This window comes from Notamacropus eugenii, chromosome 4 (genome assembly GCF_028372415.1).
Source record: "Notamacropus eugenii isolate mMacEug1 chromosome 4, mMacEug1.pri_v2, whole genome shotgun sequence".
NCBI classification, from domain to species: Eukaryota; Metazoa; Chordata; class Mammalia; order Diprotodontia; family Macropodidae; genus Notamacropus; species Notamacropus eugenii.
The window spans coordinates 345,142,239-345,160,416 of record NC_092875.1 but is presented as its reverse complement, the minus strand read 5'-3'; the positions used below and the strand labels follow the sequence as shown (position 1 = coordinate 345,160,416).

The following is an 18,178-nucleotide window of genomic DNA, read 5'->3' as shown; positions in this document are numbered from 1 at the left end:
ATGGTTTTCTGCTCATCCCAGCACTTTCATGGTATTATCAGCAGGAAAAATATTCATAGTGATCCTAGCAAAAGGAAGCACTCTTTTGTCCAAGAAAAGGGGGGCAAGGGCCCAGAACTTTGCCGTAGCAGTCAGAATTATTCCCCTCAGGAAGGTAAGCCATCTTCTCTAAAGAAAGTGCTTCACTTACTTGCCCCGAATCCCCGCATCCCCGCAGGCTTGAGCCCCAGGAATTGTTTTGAAATGTACTGTGTGTATTCCTGAAGTAACAATGTTTCATGTATTTGTTTCTTTTCCATGTAGAGAATGGGGAAATCTGTAAGTTACTTTTAATTTATTTTAGGTTGTTTCCTGGTTTTCTAGTGTTTTACATTGCATGTCTCCTTTATCAAATGACCCTTCCATGAGTGATGGTACATACCTGACCCCTGTGTTGAAGCATGTGAATGTGATTGGCAAATGTCTCCTGCAAGTTTGGGCATTTGATGTTTTGCTTTTCTCCCTCCTCTAAAGTTATTCATTCTTAATAAGCATATATAAATTTATCACCTGTATAAATCACTACAACCTATGGAAAATTGCAAAACTTTTGTCAAAGGTTTGATTCCCTGAGGTGGTTTTCCTACATGAGAGCCAGAAGGATGTTTTTCCAAGTCAGTGCTGTAGATCCTAACTTCAGGTGTGCTAAGCATGCCTGGAGCAAGGGAAGGAGCAGTTGGTGATTTGAAGTTATTTTATGATCTAGTCAGTCATGCGCATTACCAGGAATAGGATGCCAGGCCTTTTGAAATGACTAAATCAGATGATCCAAAAAAGTGAGTCAAGTTAAGGAAACCATGGGACTATGGTAACATTCACATATGCCTTATGTTTTCACTCTTCTTTCCATACTTTGTGGAACGGTAAATGAGTTCACTACCATCCTTTGCCAGGAGAAAATTTTCCTTCATGAAAACAATCATCCTGCTTCTGCTCAAGCCGTTCTCTTTCCTCTTTCTTGTTTTTATTATTAATATTTTTTGTTTTTCTATCACTTTCCTTTTCTCATCCTGCACCCAGCAAACTCTGTCGTTATAAAGAATTACACAAAAAGAGAAAAAATGTCAGTAAAACTAACATATGATCTGAGCCTGACAAGTATGTACAATATTCCACACCTATATTCCTCCACTTCTGCAAAGAAAGGGGAAAGAGGTGCATTTTCTCATCTCTTTTTGACCAGGCTTGATGAATAATTATACAGCATTCAAGTTTGTTGTTTGTTGTTTGTCCTTTGAATTCCACAGCTAATTGTGTTTATTGTTGTGTTTGCTTCACTTAGAATCATCTCATGAAACTTTTCTCATGCTTCTTCTATCCATTGTTTCTCAAAGCACGACAATATTCCATTCGCCTCACACCATTTGTTTAGCCATTTCCCAGCTGTTATAGGTCCTATTTCTTGACTTCCCTGCTCCCCTAATTTTTTTTTAATATTTTGGTTACAATTGAAGACAGAAAATGTGTCCGTAGCATTTTCTTTGTTACTTTCTCCTTTAAGTACACTCTGAAGAACAGCTCTGCCCAACTACTTAGAAGTGGCATCCCCTTCCTCATGGCATGTCCTTCCTAAAATATGTCAGGACCAATATTTAAAGTAAATAAAAACCTGTGATGCATCTGAAAATCTTTGTTTTTCTGAAGTCTTGTACCTCTGGAGTGAAAAGTCTTGGCAGTCTATCTAGGGGCCATCATCTAATGATCCTAAAATATCAAGGATGTTGGTGCTTGTTGATTTTTTTAATTAGCTACATTTCAAGGAAGCAACTTTCATTTGAAACCACTTTTACTTCAAAATAATCCCAATTAATTTGAGTAGTTTTTTTTTTTTAAAGATGAGCAATTTCATATATTTTATCAAAGCCTATTCATTTTAAACGCTTCACAGTGATCCAAACATTTTGGAAATAAGAATATTTTTGAAATAATTTGTTCTACGTAACTTGTCAAAAATCCTTTTCCATTTTGTCTTGCTTTTGACTGATAGGTTGAAGAATATAGGTTTTTGGGGGCTGCTAGCTGATTGCTGTAGGCAATTAGAAATTCTCAGCTGTCCAGCTAATGGGGGCAAAATTTTGTGGATTTCTGGGTACTTAGTTCAAAGTCAATGTTACAAACAAGTCTGCATATGCTTTCACCTTGATAACTTCTGCAAATTGGCATAATAGGACTGAAGTGAGAGGCACTGAAAGAAAATGATTTCTGCCATCTGTATCTCCTGGCTATGAAATAACAAATATGACAAATTGCTGATTCCTCATTTTGCTGTGTGCTGTTATAGCCACTGTGTAAATACACGTTAAAAAACACATTCTATAAAAAATTTTCTCTAATTATGTTTACCAAAGAGAAAATTGGAATTTAAAAACTAGAATGTAAACACAATCAAGGGCATTATCCCTCATTCATTCATTTCAACAAAGTTATTTGTTCCATTTAATTATGGTCATTCCACCTTTCCTGATACTATTAATAGTAAGCATTTTTAAAGCATCTGCTATGTGCCAAGTACTGGACTAAGCACTGGGAATACAAAGAAGGGGTCTCAAGGAGACCAGAATCTATTGGGAGAGAGACAGCAAGATGTATGCAGGATAAATGGAAGGTAAATAACAAGAGAATTGAGCATTGAGGGTTATTGGGAGAGTCTTTTTTATCAGTTGGAACTTGAAGGAAACCTGGAGATGAAGATGAGAGAGAGAATTCCAGGCATGGAATTCTCCTTGTGAAATTTCCAGTGAAAATTTCCAGAGCAGTCAGGATCTGGAGTTTGAGGGGGAGTAAGGTTTTGAAGGGCTTTGACTATCAAGAGTATTTATTTTATCCTGTTGGTGTTAGGGAGCCACTGGAATTGATTGAAATAAGATGATGACATGGTTAGACCTGCACTTTTAGAAAATCAATTTAACAACTAAATGGAGGATGAACTAGAGTGGGGAAAGTCTTGAGGAAAGCCAGGAGGCTATTTTAATAGTCCAAATGTGGAGATGATGAAGACCTACACTAGGGTGGTTACTGTGTCAGAAGAAAGAAGGGGGTATATACAAAAGAGCTTTTACAAAGGTAAAATCGACTGGACTTGGCAATAGATAGGGGGTGAGGGAGAGTGAGAAGCCATATGACTCCTAAGTTATGAAACTGGGGGCCTGGGACAGTGGAGGTGTGCTTAACAGCAGTAAGGAAATTAGCAAGGGGGGAAGTTTTAGGGGAAAGATAATAGGTTCAATTTTGGATATGGACATCCATTTAGAGACATCCAAGTTGGAGATGAAAATCTTGAGGATAGGAAAGAGTTAGCTAAGTAGATATTGGAGTTACCAACAAAAGATCACTAAGAAAAAATAAAGAAAGAAGAGAAGAGAATCCAGGACAGACCCTTAGATGGATTACATACAGTGAATGGATGGCACTTGGATGAAGATCTGGTGAAGGAGTAATCCATTGGATAAGAAGAGACCCGAGAGAGTAGCCTCATTAAAACAGAGAGAAGTGAATATCAGGGAGAAGAGAGTGATGGGCAATGTCAGAAGCTGAAGGGAAGCCACGAAGGGTGAAAATTGAGAAAAGCCCATTGGCATTTAGAAGATTATTTGTAATTTGGGAGATAACAGTCTCAGTTGAATTATGAGGTTAGAAGCAAGAGTACAGAGATTGAGCAAAAGGAAGTGGAGGCATCTATTTTAGACAGCCTTCTCAAGGAGTGTTTAGCCACAAAGCAGGAGAATATATAACTAGTGATGATGAGTGGTTCAAGTGAGGGTTTGGGGGGAATGGAGTTGTTGGCATTAGGGAGCCAACCATTAGATGGGGAAAGATTGATGAGTGACATAAAAGGGATGATGGTAGTGAGTTGATGTGTGCTGTAGGAGACAGAAGGGCAGCATGCCTTGGCAAAAAGAATAAACACCTCTTCCTAAGAGACCAGTAAAGGAAGAGACAGTGGGAGAAAGTTTCTGATAATACCCAGTAAAGAGAGGATTAGAAAGAGCTCTAGGCTAATGGCTGCAAAAATATTGATGTGAATGATACTTCAGACTTCATCTTTTCTCATAATTGTTTGAATTTTAGAAGTAAGTTTCCTTCAGAATCTGAATTCCTTTATCCCTTCAATCTGTTTTTGTTATGTCAGCCATGGCTACAAATCAGTTTATCACCATTTCTCACAGAAATCTATCCTTATTAGAGTCCTGTCTTTTCTGGATTTAAAAAAAAACCCATTGTTATTATTGATTACCTTTGATTCACTCATGTTAAAACAATGGTGCTTGAAAATAAAAATCCCAACAAATGATGACTATCATTTCTTTCATCTATCATTTTCATCAATTTTCTCTTCAGGATAGTAACTGGTTCAAAATGATCTTGGTTATTTCATCATCTATGTACATGTATTAACTCTGCTTCTGCTTGTCAAAGCTCATCTCTTCTCTATTTGCTATAGCAATTATCCTTTTCTTATGCAGTTGATCTGTTCATAACTTGAGTTGATAAAAGGTTATTCCTCTTCTGTTATCAAATAAGGACTTTTATAATGCTCTTTTTTAAACTTAGCATTAAGTTACTTAGTCTGTATTTATAATCTTTGTATTGAGACAAACCTTTCAAAAAGATACTATTTATTAAATTGGTATGGGATGTTGAAGGGGCCTTATACCCTTGAGTGCCTTGAGGGAAAAAAGCAGGCCGTCAGAAGAAGTAAATAGAGTTAACTGTTTCCCATTTGATAAGAGTCTTTTCAAAATGGTTCTTTGGCATACAGAGATAACCTTAAAGATTCCAAACCTGCAGTTTTATTTGCCAAGCTTTCAATTTAACAAGGGGTCTGGTGTTCCAAAGAATTTATTGTACATTTTTTTAAACTATGTTTTTAGTGTCTCTAATGACAATTTCTTTTATGAAATTGATATTTTTTTTAGCCAGGAGAGAAATATGAATCGTGGGTCACCTTTTTCACTAACCAGAACTAAATTAGACCAGTTCCTAGTCTAATGCTGTTTACTTTATACAATATCATAATAGGGAGGAATTTGGTTTTGTTATCTGCCTGAAAAATTAGGTTTATGTTCTACCCATGCATATTGCAGTACACATAGCACTGGAACATAAACGTCAAGGGAACTAGACCTTAGACTTATATTTATGCCATTACCCGAGAGGGTAGTGATCTTGGTCAAGTCACTTAAGTTGTAACATTCTTTGATTCTTAAACTCATGCATGAAATAATATGTGTGCACACATGCATGTGTGTGAGCTCTTCTCCACAATACAGCGATCCAAGACAAGTACAAAGGACTCACAAAGGAATATGCTATATCCACATCCAGATAAAGAACTAATGGACTCTGAAAAGCATATTTTTTCACTTTATTCTTTTTCATAGTTTTTTCCCTTTTGATCTGTTTCTTTCATAACTGTGACTAATATGGAAATGTTTTAGCACATGCATAACCTATATCAAATTGCCTCCTACTTTTGAAAGAGGGGAAGGAGGGAGGGAGAAAAATTTAGAACTCAAAATCTTGTAAAAATATGCTAAAAATTGTTGTGATATGTAATTGGGGAAAAATAAGATTATTTTATATGAAACTTAAAATGTGTGCACATGTACATTTGAGTGTAGGTATAGGCATACACACAAATACGTGTGTTTACATGTATGTGTCTACACATGTTAACATAGTACATGCGATGCACGTGCAGTACAATGTATTTGAACATGCGTGTGTATGTGCACATGTATGCACACCCTTACATGTATATACATATGCCTGTACCTATCCACAGCCGTTAAATGTAGAGGCAGCATTGGATAGAGTGCTGGGTCTGGAAGTCAGGAAGATCTGGGTTTGAATTTGACCTCAGACACTTCACTTGCTTTGTGACTTTTGGCAAGTCACTTAATCTCTGTTTGCCTCAGTTTCCTCATCTATAAAATGAGAATAATGATAGTATCTATCTCCCAGGGTTCTTGTGAGAATAAAAGAGGTATTTGTAAAGTGCTTTGCAATCTTTAAAGCACTGCATAAATTCTAGATATTTTGCATATATGATGTGTTACCCAGATGAATAGTTCATGATTCTTACCATTACCTTAGATATCTTGAACTGTACGTACAGACAACATCCATCTCCTCCGTCTTACCACCCAGTTCATTTTGTCTAAATTGACTGGATTACAAAGATAAAGGGAACAAATTCATAATCCTATTCCTTATAATTGGACTCTGGAATTGGATTTTGGAGTTTAAGAACAATTAGTTGAATGGAGACATGTACTGTAAATGCATATTGCCAAGCTTGCAGTGCAAACTCTTATGGTTTGGCTTTTTTTTTTTTTTAATTTTTGATGTGGCTTTTTGTTACCCAAACCTTGCAGGATATAGGCATTCTCTTAATCTAAACATGTAGAATACCAGTGTCTTGTTTTCTGTCCATTAGATATTAGTTTTGTAGTTAATGTGCATGCAGCTGTGAATTTAATAACTGTATTAGAGTGTCCTAATGCAATATGACATATATGCCTTGGATTGTCTGCTGTTTAGTCTTCCCAAAGAGTCCTTGAGTTGACTGATAATGGCATTAGTGGCTTTCACATTGGTCAGTTATTTTATCCCTAGGTAGAGTGACAATTGTCATTCCCTCTGTTCTGATGTTTTTACTTAGGTGGTAAGTTGTAGCTTTGCTTTTCCTCCTTATAAGATCTGTTGGCCATAGTATGACAGGAAAGTTGAATTAAGGAAGACCAGTAGAAAAAAAAACATACTGGTTTCCTGGGATCTAGAAATAATGCTAGATAGTGATAGTGTGACCTGTTTTTGATATGATTGACTTTGGTGTTATAATGAAAACGGTTTTAGACTAAATATTACTGGAGGAATCAAGAGCTTGATAATATAATGGATTGCATTTATGTAATAACTGATTTCTTTGGGATGTTAAGGCTTATATAATGCTTTCCCCATGATGGTCCTGTGAGGTATAAGTGATTATCATTTTACAAATGAGGAAATTGAGGGTTAAAGTCATTGTGATCTGCTGAGACCTGCAAGGACTTAGGACCTCAGTTTTCAAGACCAATCCTCTTTCCCATATACCTCTGAGTAGTAGTAGGAGCTATCTCACTGGGGAGCTGACTGGAACTGACCAGTTGAGTAATACAGTTCCTTCCCTCCTTCCTTCCTTCCCTCCTTCCTTCCTTCTTTCCTTCCTTCCTTCCCTCCATCCCTTCCTCTCTTCCTCTCTCCCTCCTTCCCTCATAGGGTATCAGACGCTTCCTGTGGGTATGCTACCCAAACAAATATACATTTTGATCACTGAAACCTCAAAAGATATCTTGGGATTTATGGCCTAGATTTTTTTTCTTAACCATTCCTTAAACCCAAATCACTCTAGCCCTCGTTGATTGACTAACAATGGGTCTCAGGCTGAGCGTCATTTGGTCATTGCTTGGGCTCTGATTGACTCACAGTGAATGTAAATAGCAGTTGTTTCTAATTTTGGAAAACTCTGAGAGTCAATTGAGAACCTACTGGCATGAAGAGATCACTCTAATGAGTGTTTCTGGAAAGACTGATTGACCCCATGGATTCTTACTTGTATCTAAAAAATCAATGACTAGCCATTAATAATTTAAATAATTAAACATTATAATAGCATCAAACAGTGCCACATTAAATCAAGTTATTTAAATTTGGAGATTTTTTTTTCTCACATGTTCTAAAGTTTGCTTTTCAAGATGAAATGAGATGAGTGCTTTCCAAATCTTAAGGCATTATATAAACGCTAGCTTCTTGCTATTATTAAGGAGAAAAAGTATTGTGTCTGATTTCAAATGTTTAAGCATCCAGAAAAAAATTTTTAAAAAAAATCTCAGCTAAAATCATAGGATCATAGATTTTGAGCTGGAGGCCATCATTTTACATATGAAGAATGTACAGACTATGGGGGTTATAATTTCCTCAGGGTCACACATATAGGTACCAAAGATGTCAATGAATTATTTAATTTGCAATGCCTGTTAAACGTGTAATTAATCTGTTGCCTTAATATTGTACAGATACATTTTTACGTGATTTGCCAGTAAGGTCCCAGGCTTCGTTATCTGTAAAATGAGGAAGTTGGGTAGATAATAGCCTCTTCCCTTTTCTATAGCCTATCTGTGGAATAGAAGTTTGAAGAAATAATTTTGTAGCAATTCTGTTCCTGTTGCAATGTTTATCTATAAAAGATGACCAAACAGCTTTGCAAATGTGGTGGTCCAACAACACTTGACACAATCATGACTTGCCATCATACTTGTACCTGTGTTTCTATGTGATTGTGTGTGCCTCAGATGTGAAGTGCTTTGCAAATTTTAAAGCATTATGTAAAGTCAGTTAATTATAAAAACAAGTAAAACATAGTATTTGATTTAACATCCATCTGTGAGTTTCAGCATTATCATTAGCTGCCTCCCACGCCTGAGGAAGTCAATTGAATTAGTTAATTTCTATCTCATTCATACCATCTCTAACTAACGGAAAATAAAAATTTGTCATCAGTAGTATGGGACAAACAGGATTTAACAGGATTAAGAGGAAATGGTTGATTTTAAGTGAATAGGATTAAAACATGACACAGTAGAAATGCTTTATTTCTTCTCATACACTAGAAACCAGTCCAACGTCAGGAGGATGCATACGGCAGTGAAGCTTAATGGAGTTGTCCTCAACAAATCCCAGGATGCCCAGCTGGTCTTGTTGAATATGCCTGGTCCCCCCAAAAATCGACAAGGAGATGAAAACTGTATCCTTTCTTGATGGATTTTTATGCTGAGATGTACAAATAATGGTAACTTTTTGCAATTTTGTGTTCATGGGATCATACATTTAGAGCTGCCAAGGTCTTTTGGAGGTCATTGAATTCAACTCTCATTTTGCAGATGAAGAAACTGTGACTTAAACAAATTGCAGAAGTTCACATTGTGAACATTGTGTCATGGACAGAATTTGTACCTCCATCTTTCTGGCTTCCTGAGTCTAGCACTCTCTTCACTGCACTACATTGCCTGTCCAATGGGTTCTCTTCTCAGGTTTTCCATAAGAGGAGTTTTCTGTCTGAACAAACAGGAAGCTTAGGTTGGGAAGTAGAGTTCAGCAGATATTATTCATTAAACACCTTCAATGTGCTAGGGATGTAAAAATAAATGAAACTGTTCCTCATCTTCAAGGAGAGTCGGTCTTTTCGTAGATAGTAGAAATGAGGAAGCTGTCTTTGGGGACAAGAGTCTGCATCATCTTGAACCTCTTTCATCACTTCTTTGTGTATTAAAGTGAGGGTGCTAGTGGAGCTGAGTGTGGAATCCTAGCGGCTATAGCAACTGCAATAATAATAAAATGGCTAATATTTATATAAAACTTTAGGCTTCAAAAAGTGTTTTATAAATACTATCTTAGATGATTCTCATAATAACCCTGACAGAGAAGTAGTAGTATTATTCACATTTTACAGATGAGGAAACTGAGGCAAGTAGATTAATGAGCTCATCTAGGATTACCCAGCTGATAAGTTTATGAGGCCAGTTTTGAACTTGAGTCTAGGTCTGGCATTCCATCCACTAAGCCACCTAGGTGTCTCTAGGTTTATTCCAAGGCAAGAACTCTGCCCACTGTATGCTTGCTCTTTACATGTCAAGATAGAGGGTGGTAATAAGGCACAATTTAGAATGAAGAGGTGCATCTCAATAGCAAATGTTGAATTACTAAAACATCAGAAAAAGAGTGTCCGTTAGAAATTTAAGACAAGCATAACAGCACATAATGAGGTGGGAGAGGGAGACAGAAAGACTGCAGAGATTGAATTACAAGAAAATACTAAATTAACTCAATGTACTTTGCTTGCCTAATAACATTTAATGGAAAGTGACATTATCCTCCAAATATTTGAAAAGCATGAAGGAGTCCCAGGGGGTATAAGTAAGAATAATAGATGGGGTGAACTTGAACATGGAAAACTTTAGCCTTTATCAGATAAAAATGTCCAAATGGTGATGATAATTGAAATACCAATAGATGATTGGGAAATAGTGGGGTTACTTGCCCTATCTGAAAACTGGATTTGTGTTAGTAAGTGAGCATGGAAGGAGGCCAGGTGATTTTGGCAAGTTTGTTGGACAAGGAGACCAAGATTATATTCCCAAATCACTAATGTGTTGTTGGACTTTGATCATTGTACTTTAACCTCTGAGCCTCTGTTTTTTCCCCATTATACACAAGAGAGAAACAGTATTTCCCACATTACTTTAGGAGATGGAAGAAGGCTTTCATAAAGTGGCATCTGTTTTTGACATAAGAGGACTGAATAAATGTACAATATAGCCAGTATTCTGAACATTCAGGCTCTGAGGTTTATGCTACTGCTTTTGCTGCCTTTGAATGGACTGTTCTGTTGATTTAACATCTCCCTAGAACAGCTTTTCTCAGATCATACATCACAGGAAGATTCCCTTCACTATACTTTTCTTTCTGCTCAGTTAACTGGTGCCATGTTAGAACTGGGGTTGTAAAGGTCCCCAGTTACTCCTAGGGATATGAACACTGTTTTTTTCCCCTTCTTTTCTTTATCCTTTTAACACATTGATTGAGCACCTATTTACCGTGTGCAAGAACTTGCAGAGGGGATAGATGATATAAAGATGAAATTTAATCCTTACCCTCAAGGAACTTATAATCATTATGGGGGATGAGATCATTTCACAAATAATCATGATATAAAGTAAAATGAGATATGGGCCATAAAAGAGAACAAGTCCACACTGGTTCTCTTGGATCCTGCACTTCTGATTTACTGGGAAGGTTGAAGTGTTAACATTGATTCTACAAGGCTTTAAGTGTGAACACCCTTCAATGCCACCCCTTGCCTACTCCCGTTATCACTTTAGAGAACTACTGTCTCATAGTGCATCTGATCCGTGGTCTTTCTTGGAGGAACAGTAAGAAATTAGTGCTTGAGTGCCCTGGAGGGGCTTGATGGTAGGTTTGTGTACATTCATCTTTGGTCACCATGTTCCAATTGGGTTGTGTGTAGACAGAGGTTAGAGCCAGTAAGAAAATACAGTTCCCATAGGTGAAACATATGTGTGTAGTACACGTAACTAAACACTGGCCTTGATATACAGGATTTGATTTAACATCTAAAGGCATAATAAATGATTCTTTAAAAAAAAAAAATGGACATATTAAAAAAAAAATGGAGATTGGACTGAAATTTACCTTAAAAGTAAATAAGATGTGATCTTGGTATGGTTACACATTTTCTTCCTTCTTTCTCTCCTCCAACTCTTTGTTCTCGTCCAGTACAATGGAGACAGAATGATACCAGGGTAAACAGAATTCCTTTAGGAGGTCAGTCAGCAAGCATGTGTGTGTGTGTGTGTGTGTGTGTGTGTGTGTGTGTGTGTGTGTGTGTGTGTGTGTGCGCGTGTGTGTGTATGTGTATGCATGTGCCCATGCCAAGCACTCTGCTAGGAATACAAAGTAAGGCAAAAATCAAGATTACTGATCTCAAGGATCTGGAATTCTAATAGAGCAGATAACATGCACATAAGCCCGATAGATAGGATGGACATGGGAGGAAATCTCACCAGAAAGAGCAAAGGGAACCCAAAGAGGAAAGATGAGAATAAAGAGAATTTCATATAAGACCCACATCAGTTAAATAATTCTGAGCAGCCCTGGTTAAAAAAGAGCATGGAAGGGCTGCTTCTCCCTAGTAGGATTTAAGTTCCTTGAAAGTGAGATAATTTTAGCTTTATGTCCCCAAAGCCTAATGCATAGTAGGAACTTTATAAATGCTTGTTGAACTGAATTGAGTTTTCCAATCATTGACTTAAATATGAGGTTTTGAGATTGATGTAAATTTTATTTATTCATGTCCTGTGTCCTCTACTATGAAGCAGCTAAGGTGGTGCAGTGGATAGAGCAGTAGATGTGGAATCAGGGAAGACCCAAATTCAAATCTGGCCTCAGACACTTATGAGATATGTGACCTTGGCAAATCAGTTTCCTCATCTGTAAAATGGGGTTCATAATAACCTTTCTCACAGGGTTGCTGTGAGGATCAAATAAGGTAATAAAATGTGAACCTTAAAATATTATGTAAATATTAGTCATTATTTTCGTGGATAGGCTAGATTTAATTGTCTTGTCATGGAAACCAATATAGCAAGGCTAGCAACAGAGAACTTTGTACTTGTTCTTGTATCATGTCAAAAGTACAACCTAATTGGACTTCTTGGTTTGGACCTTTAATGTAGTTGTTCCATTGTTTATGCCTTAGAGTTTTTCCACAAATTTACGAATATATAGAGTGCTAATAATTTTGTGATGCCTGTCTCTCCGTGAGTCCAAAGTGTTTGTGAAATAGTATTTCATCATCCCTCCCCAGTAATTGCTCCCAATTTTGAGGTACCGACATGGTATCATTTTTTAAGATTAAAGATCTCTGACTACTTGTGCGGCAGATTCATAGCCAAGCAAATTTGGGAGGGGGTGATTGTTGGTAATTAGCCTAATTATTATGGGCACACCCTTCCCCCCCACATCCCCTCTGGCACTTCTCCTTCTTACAAAGGTCCTGTGCTCACAGTTTATCTAATTTTTACTAGTGTTCCCTTGGTAGCCTGCTTCCCTTCCAGTGAACAGGTTGAGAGAATGCAGAGACCAGCCCCCATTGAGGAAACTCACACTCTTTTCATTGGCAAAATGTGATACAGCTTATGTAAGTAGTTCTTAATAGAAACCAGAAACTGAAATATTTCCTTGAAATAAACAGAGACCTCAAAATTGGAAGCAATTATCTAATGCCTTTTCCCAGCAAGCACTCTGATTCCCTCAGATGGCAGCAGTCCCTAACAAAGAAATGGCTCCTCTTGGTCAGTAGCCTTCTTCAAAGCCCGCCATGCCTGCCCTTGGTTTTCAGCTACCCTGCCGAGCATCATGGTTTGCCTAGTAGCTTACTGTGTCGTGAATCATAGCCCTGTTTTCAATTATCTAACTACATACTTAGGTTACCCAAATGAGCTAACCTTGTTCATTTAGGGCATAGATGCTGCAGTTTTAAGTTTCTGTCCCTGCTTAGCATCATACCACAAAGTTGAAATTAACTTTCACAAGTCCTACTACCTTGTCTCTCCACTCCTACCCCTGTCACTTCCTCTCCTACATTTTCATTAATGAAGAAGTTTCATGTTACAATGGAAAATGTTTTGACTGAAGAGCCAAAGAACTTGAGCTCCAGTCTCACTCTGCAACTTAATACCTGCCTCAATTTCCTCATCTGTGAAATGAGGGATTTGGACTCTATGACCTTTGAGATTCCCCTCTAACTCTTAATGACTCTTCTCTTTTCCCTTTTTCTAGTTTGTCTTTCAGGAAATAATTGATTTAAATGGAGTGAGGAGTCTTAATTGGTACCTTTTGTTTCTAGTGAAGCTGTCAGGCAGATTTATCTTCTGGAAATTAACTTGAATGCTTCTTCCTTAGATAAAACCATAGCCATCTTTAAAAGATAACAGTAGAGTTTCAGGTTTCAGGGTTACCAGATTGAAAAGTTGGTTGATTCTTATTTCCCTCCTCTTTCAACACTCTGGACCAATGATGTACCTTAATTCTCACCTCACAGACATGGAGTTCTTAGAAGTTTTGACAGAAGGACTAAACCGAGTGCTTTTGGTGAGAGGTGGAGGCCGGGAGGTGATCACCATCTACTCCTAGTGCTGCTGGTGACCACCCGGAGCTTGTTTAGAACACGGTGGCACTGAGCATCTAGGTAGATAGAAACACTGGACAAGCAGGTCTTGGGTTTCTGGAAGTTGAACAGTTGAAATGTTCCTGTGTACTTGAAATGATATGCCAGTTTGATCTGCTGATCCATATGTTATGCTTTTTTACAAAAAGAAGTGATTTTTTTTTTTAACCTAGGGCAAAACTCTTGTTAATACTGAAGAAACTTTATCTGTCTGCACTGTTGAAAAGTCTGGAGGGAGGGGGTTGGGGATAGGAAGAGGAAGTTTGAATGTGTGTGTGAGGTTAAAAAGAATTTCAAAAGTGCCCCCCCATCTGATTTATTTGTAGTATCTGAAATATTAATAATCATGTTCTCACTACTTTATTGTACTATACATTGGGTATGAAACTGATGGTAACTTTTTAAAGAAAAATAATCTTAAGTTGTTTTTGTTTTTTAACTGATGCCAGGAAAGCTGAGCTTGCTTATTCAGTGATAAACTATGAAGTTGGCTAAAACTGATATTTTCTGATTCTGGATTCAGACTTTTCTTGGGATGTGCCTATTTACAGTCTTTCTAACTGTTACATTTTAGCTTTACTAGCTCCAAAACATGGATTTATTTAGTCCATTTTTGTTCTTGCAGTTTATTTTCTAAGTGATGAGAGGTACATTTTATAAAGAAGTAACCTGGCTACTTTTCTTAAAAGGTATTAGTTCACCTTCCCCTTTTTCCCTCTCGCATCACTTGACCAGCCATGTTAGTGTTTCGATGAGCATCCAGGGATATTTCCATTCCTACCTTGGGCACATCACTGAAGTTCAAGTTCAGAGGGTGAGTCTTGGGTAGGGATGAGGACTACACTCCTTTTCCATAATAATAAACCCATGCTCAAACATCTGCTTTTGGTCAGGCCACTCAGCGTGTCTTGAAAGAGCAGCTACTGTTATTGAGGTTTTTTTTTTTAAAGATATTTCATTCATAATTGTTTAAAAATTATATGATAATCCAAATTTTATATTTCAGACAACTACCCAAACTAATTCTTAGATTCTTTCTGATATCCTTTTTCTTTCCTGCTTTTTTAAATGACTCGGATATCGCTATTGACACCTGTATATTTTGTCACCAGCTGCAGCAATCTTCACATTCAGTTTTCTAGTTTGTAAATAAATAATCTTTTGGTCTTTGACTAAGCATCCACACTAGCTAGCTCTAGCCAACATCTTGGAAATGTCGCCAATGTCTTTTAAGTACCCAAAAGGGAAGCAACTGCACAGAGAGAAATATCCTGAAAAAAAGTGCAATATGTAAAAAATAAACTTTAAATGCTTTTGAGACTCCAAGTGGAACTGTTATGTGGCAAAGCTGTGGGCATGCCAACATTTTCAGTATCAGATATGCAGCTTCTTTGCAGCTAGTAAGTATGCACTCTGTTCCTAACCATTCTTAATAAGAGCCAAGAAAACCATTTTGGGGAGAGTATGGGATGGAGGGAGATATCTTACCTTGTAAACAAGAATGAATTGCAACCTTTAAAAAGTCATCAATCTTCTGATTGAGCCCGGTATGTCCAACAGGGTCTGGCACTGAGTTTTTTGTCGTCATCATTTTTTTTTTAGTGTTTAAAATCTCCTGCCCATTCTTGTCCTCTGAGGATATCTCCCGAATGTCCCCTATTAGCACATGACTGCAGCAGTGTCACAGAGGAACAGTTTTGACAGATCTCTTCAATGATCTGGACAGACTGATTTTGTTTGTTATTTTTTTCACACGAATGCTTGATTATTGCACTTTATTTCCTGGTCTTTGCATTTTGTAGTACAAACGTCTAATCTGTAGAGGGTTATTTTGGGGAGGGGGTATGAATTTTTGGTATTTGTGGCTTATTTATTTATTTATACATCCTGAGCGACATTTTAATGAATAAATTGGCAGCATAAAGAGAGAACCCCAAAACAGCACTGTTCCCAGGGTGAGAAGGGAGAAAGGGATTGAGATGGCCAGATCTTCTTGTTTATTTCCAGGAGAATTCACTGACTTATTTAGGAGGAAGGGATATGGAGGTAGGGAAGCCTTCCTCTATAGCCCATCAGATTGTAGAACGGAAGTTCCAAGCTACTAATGAGCCTAGAAGAGCAGCACTGGATCCTTCATTGAGTGAGGTTTCTTCCAATCCAATTTTCCCACCCACTCTGCACAGGCACGGGTCTCTTGAGCATGAAGGAATTACAGATGCCCTGGGAATCCAGCTGAATACAAAGCCAAATCTCCAAAATTTTATTGGGTGGAAAAATCATTGAATGTGTAATGTGTGCCAAAATGATGTTTTAGAAAAAATAGTTCATCTTTCTCTTACCTTTGTACATTTCACAGCATGATTTCTAATAATATGCACAGTTATGCCAAGCTCATGCTCATGGAGATGGGCTTCTCTTTTGTGGGGCTGAGTGTCTGTGTGTGTGTTCGTGCCCATTGTGCCCACCTATCTGCATAAGTGTGACCGTTGTTAGAAGGAGATGTGCCTGCCGAGAGGAGGTAGTCATAAGGGCACATGTGGGAGGTGATCAAACAGGAGGCATTATAGGGTAAATGACTTTCTGCTGTGCCCACTTTTACTTTAAAGTAGCTGATGTAACAGGGCACACACTTCATATGTGGTGCTAAAATCTAAGTCACCATGAAATAGTTGAAAATAGTTTGCTGAGACTGATGTTTGGTGGAAATTAACACAAGTCCATGCATTGCTGTCCATGTATCCACCAGATGTCGATGTGTCCACAGTTTGTCCTTGGTTGTTTTCAGTATTTTGTTCATGTAAACAACAGTGTATCTTTTTCTACATTATGAACATTTTTGTAAGCAGTAAGTGCAGCCATTTAGAGGTGATGATTTAATGTTTGCTTTTAATGTTTCCTTGTCTTTGTATGATTCTGTTTAGAAAAAATAAAATGGGATGAAATCTATTCAAAAACATGCCCATGTCTTTTGTCGAGGGGCTTCTTTCTGGAGTTTATGTAGACAAGGTTCATTTCAATAGTCTCTCCATGCTTCATTGCTCCTTTGAGGTAACTTTGGCTAGATTTGCCCAAGAGAAAAAAGGCAATTAAGGAATCATCTTCCGAATCTGGTAAGAATACAAATCCAAATAACAAAATCTTAATATATAATCTATCTGGATAATCTCTTACAAATGTAAAAGAAAAGAGGAAACATCTGGTCTTGTAGTTAGCCTTACAGCTTTGTCTCCTCCCTTCCCTTTATTCTTTATTACCATTGTGATTTCTAAACCCTTCCCCTATGCTCCTGAGAAAATCATTAAGCAATTCTAGTACTTTCCAAAAATGAACTGTAAAAGTACATTTATTTTTTGTGGGGCTGAGGGAGGGGGATGTCAGTGAACAAGCACTTCCTCAAGAATTGTAATTTGTGATTATGAAGCTGATGATTTGTGGGGCACTGAACTTTGCAAAATTAAAATATCTCAACAGAAAACTGATGAAAAAATGATGAAAGTTGGATTCCTAGTGATACACATCAGATATGGTGTCTTTTCTGTGCCAAAAGACCTGGGCTCAGATTCTGGTTCTACAGGGTTCTACAAGCATGTGACCTTGGACAAGTCATTATTCTGACATGTATAAAATAAGCAGGCTGGCCTAAGTAATATGTTATGATCTCTTCCCATTCTAATTATATGCTCTTTGGTCCTGATTCCAATGTATTTCAGTCATTTTTCAGTTGTATCTAAATCTTTGTGACCCCATTTGGGGTTTTCTCTAATGACATTTCCTTCTCAAGCTCATTTAACAGATGAGATGACTGAGGCAAACAGGGTTAAATTAAGCCCAGGAGTCACACAGCTAGTTAGTGTCTGAATTTGCGAAGGTGAGTCTTCCTGATTCCAGGCCCAGCACTCTATCCATTGCACCACATATTTGCCCTACCTGATTCAAATTTTAATGTTTAAATTCCATTTGAATCTCTTCCTCAGTCTCTTTCTAGCTAGATACACTTAATTTCTCCATTCATTATTAAAATCTTTAAATTCTTAATCTAACATCTATGACCTAGTGCTTTCTTTGGAAACATCCCAAACTAGAAAAGACCCTCTGGAGGAGATAGCAAGGTGGCCTCATGGATGACACATTGGACTTGCATCAGGAAAACCTGAGTTTGAATCCTGCCCCAAACATTTACTAGCTATATGACCCTGGGAAAGTTATTTAACCTCTCTGTCTGTTCCTCCACTGTAAAATGAAGATAATAATAGCACCTTCCTGTCAAGGTCGTGAGAACAAAATATAAATGTTAGCTCTTACTGTTTAGCCCTCATAAAACAGCATGTCCCCTACTTTGCAAAGGTGTCTCAT

At 37.5% G+C, this 18,178-nt stretch overlaps 1 protein-coding gene across 5 annotated transcripts in view; it reads left to right on the top strand.

Moving 5' to 3' along the window:
* SLC12A7 (solute carrier family 12 member 7) overlaps positions 1–16,771 on the top strand; it is a 291,778-nt gene extending 275,007 nt beyond the window's left edge. For all 5 annotated transcript variants that reach the window (XM_072605354.1, XM_072605349.1, XM_072605350.1 and 2 more), the window contains 2 exons: positions 8,691–8,824; positions 13,700–16,771. In XM_072605354.1, coding sequence (XP_072461455.1) covers positions 8,691–8,824; positions 13,700–13,791 — 226 coding nt within the window. In that variant the 3' untranslated portion in view covers positions 13,792–16,771. The remainder of the gene's footprint in view (positions 1–8,690; positions 8,825–13,699) is intronic.
* The last annotated feature ends 1,407 nt before the right edge of the window (positions 16,772–18,178 follow it).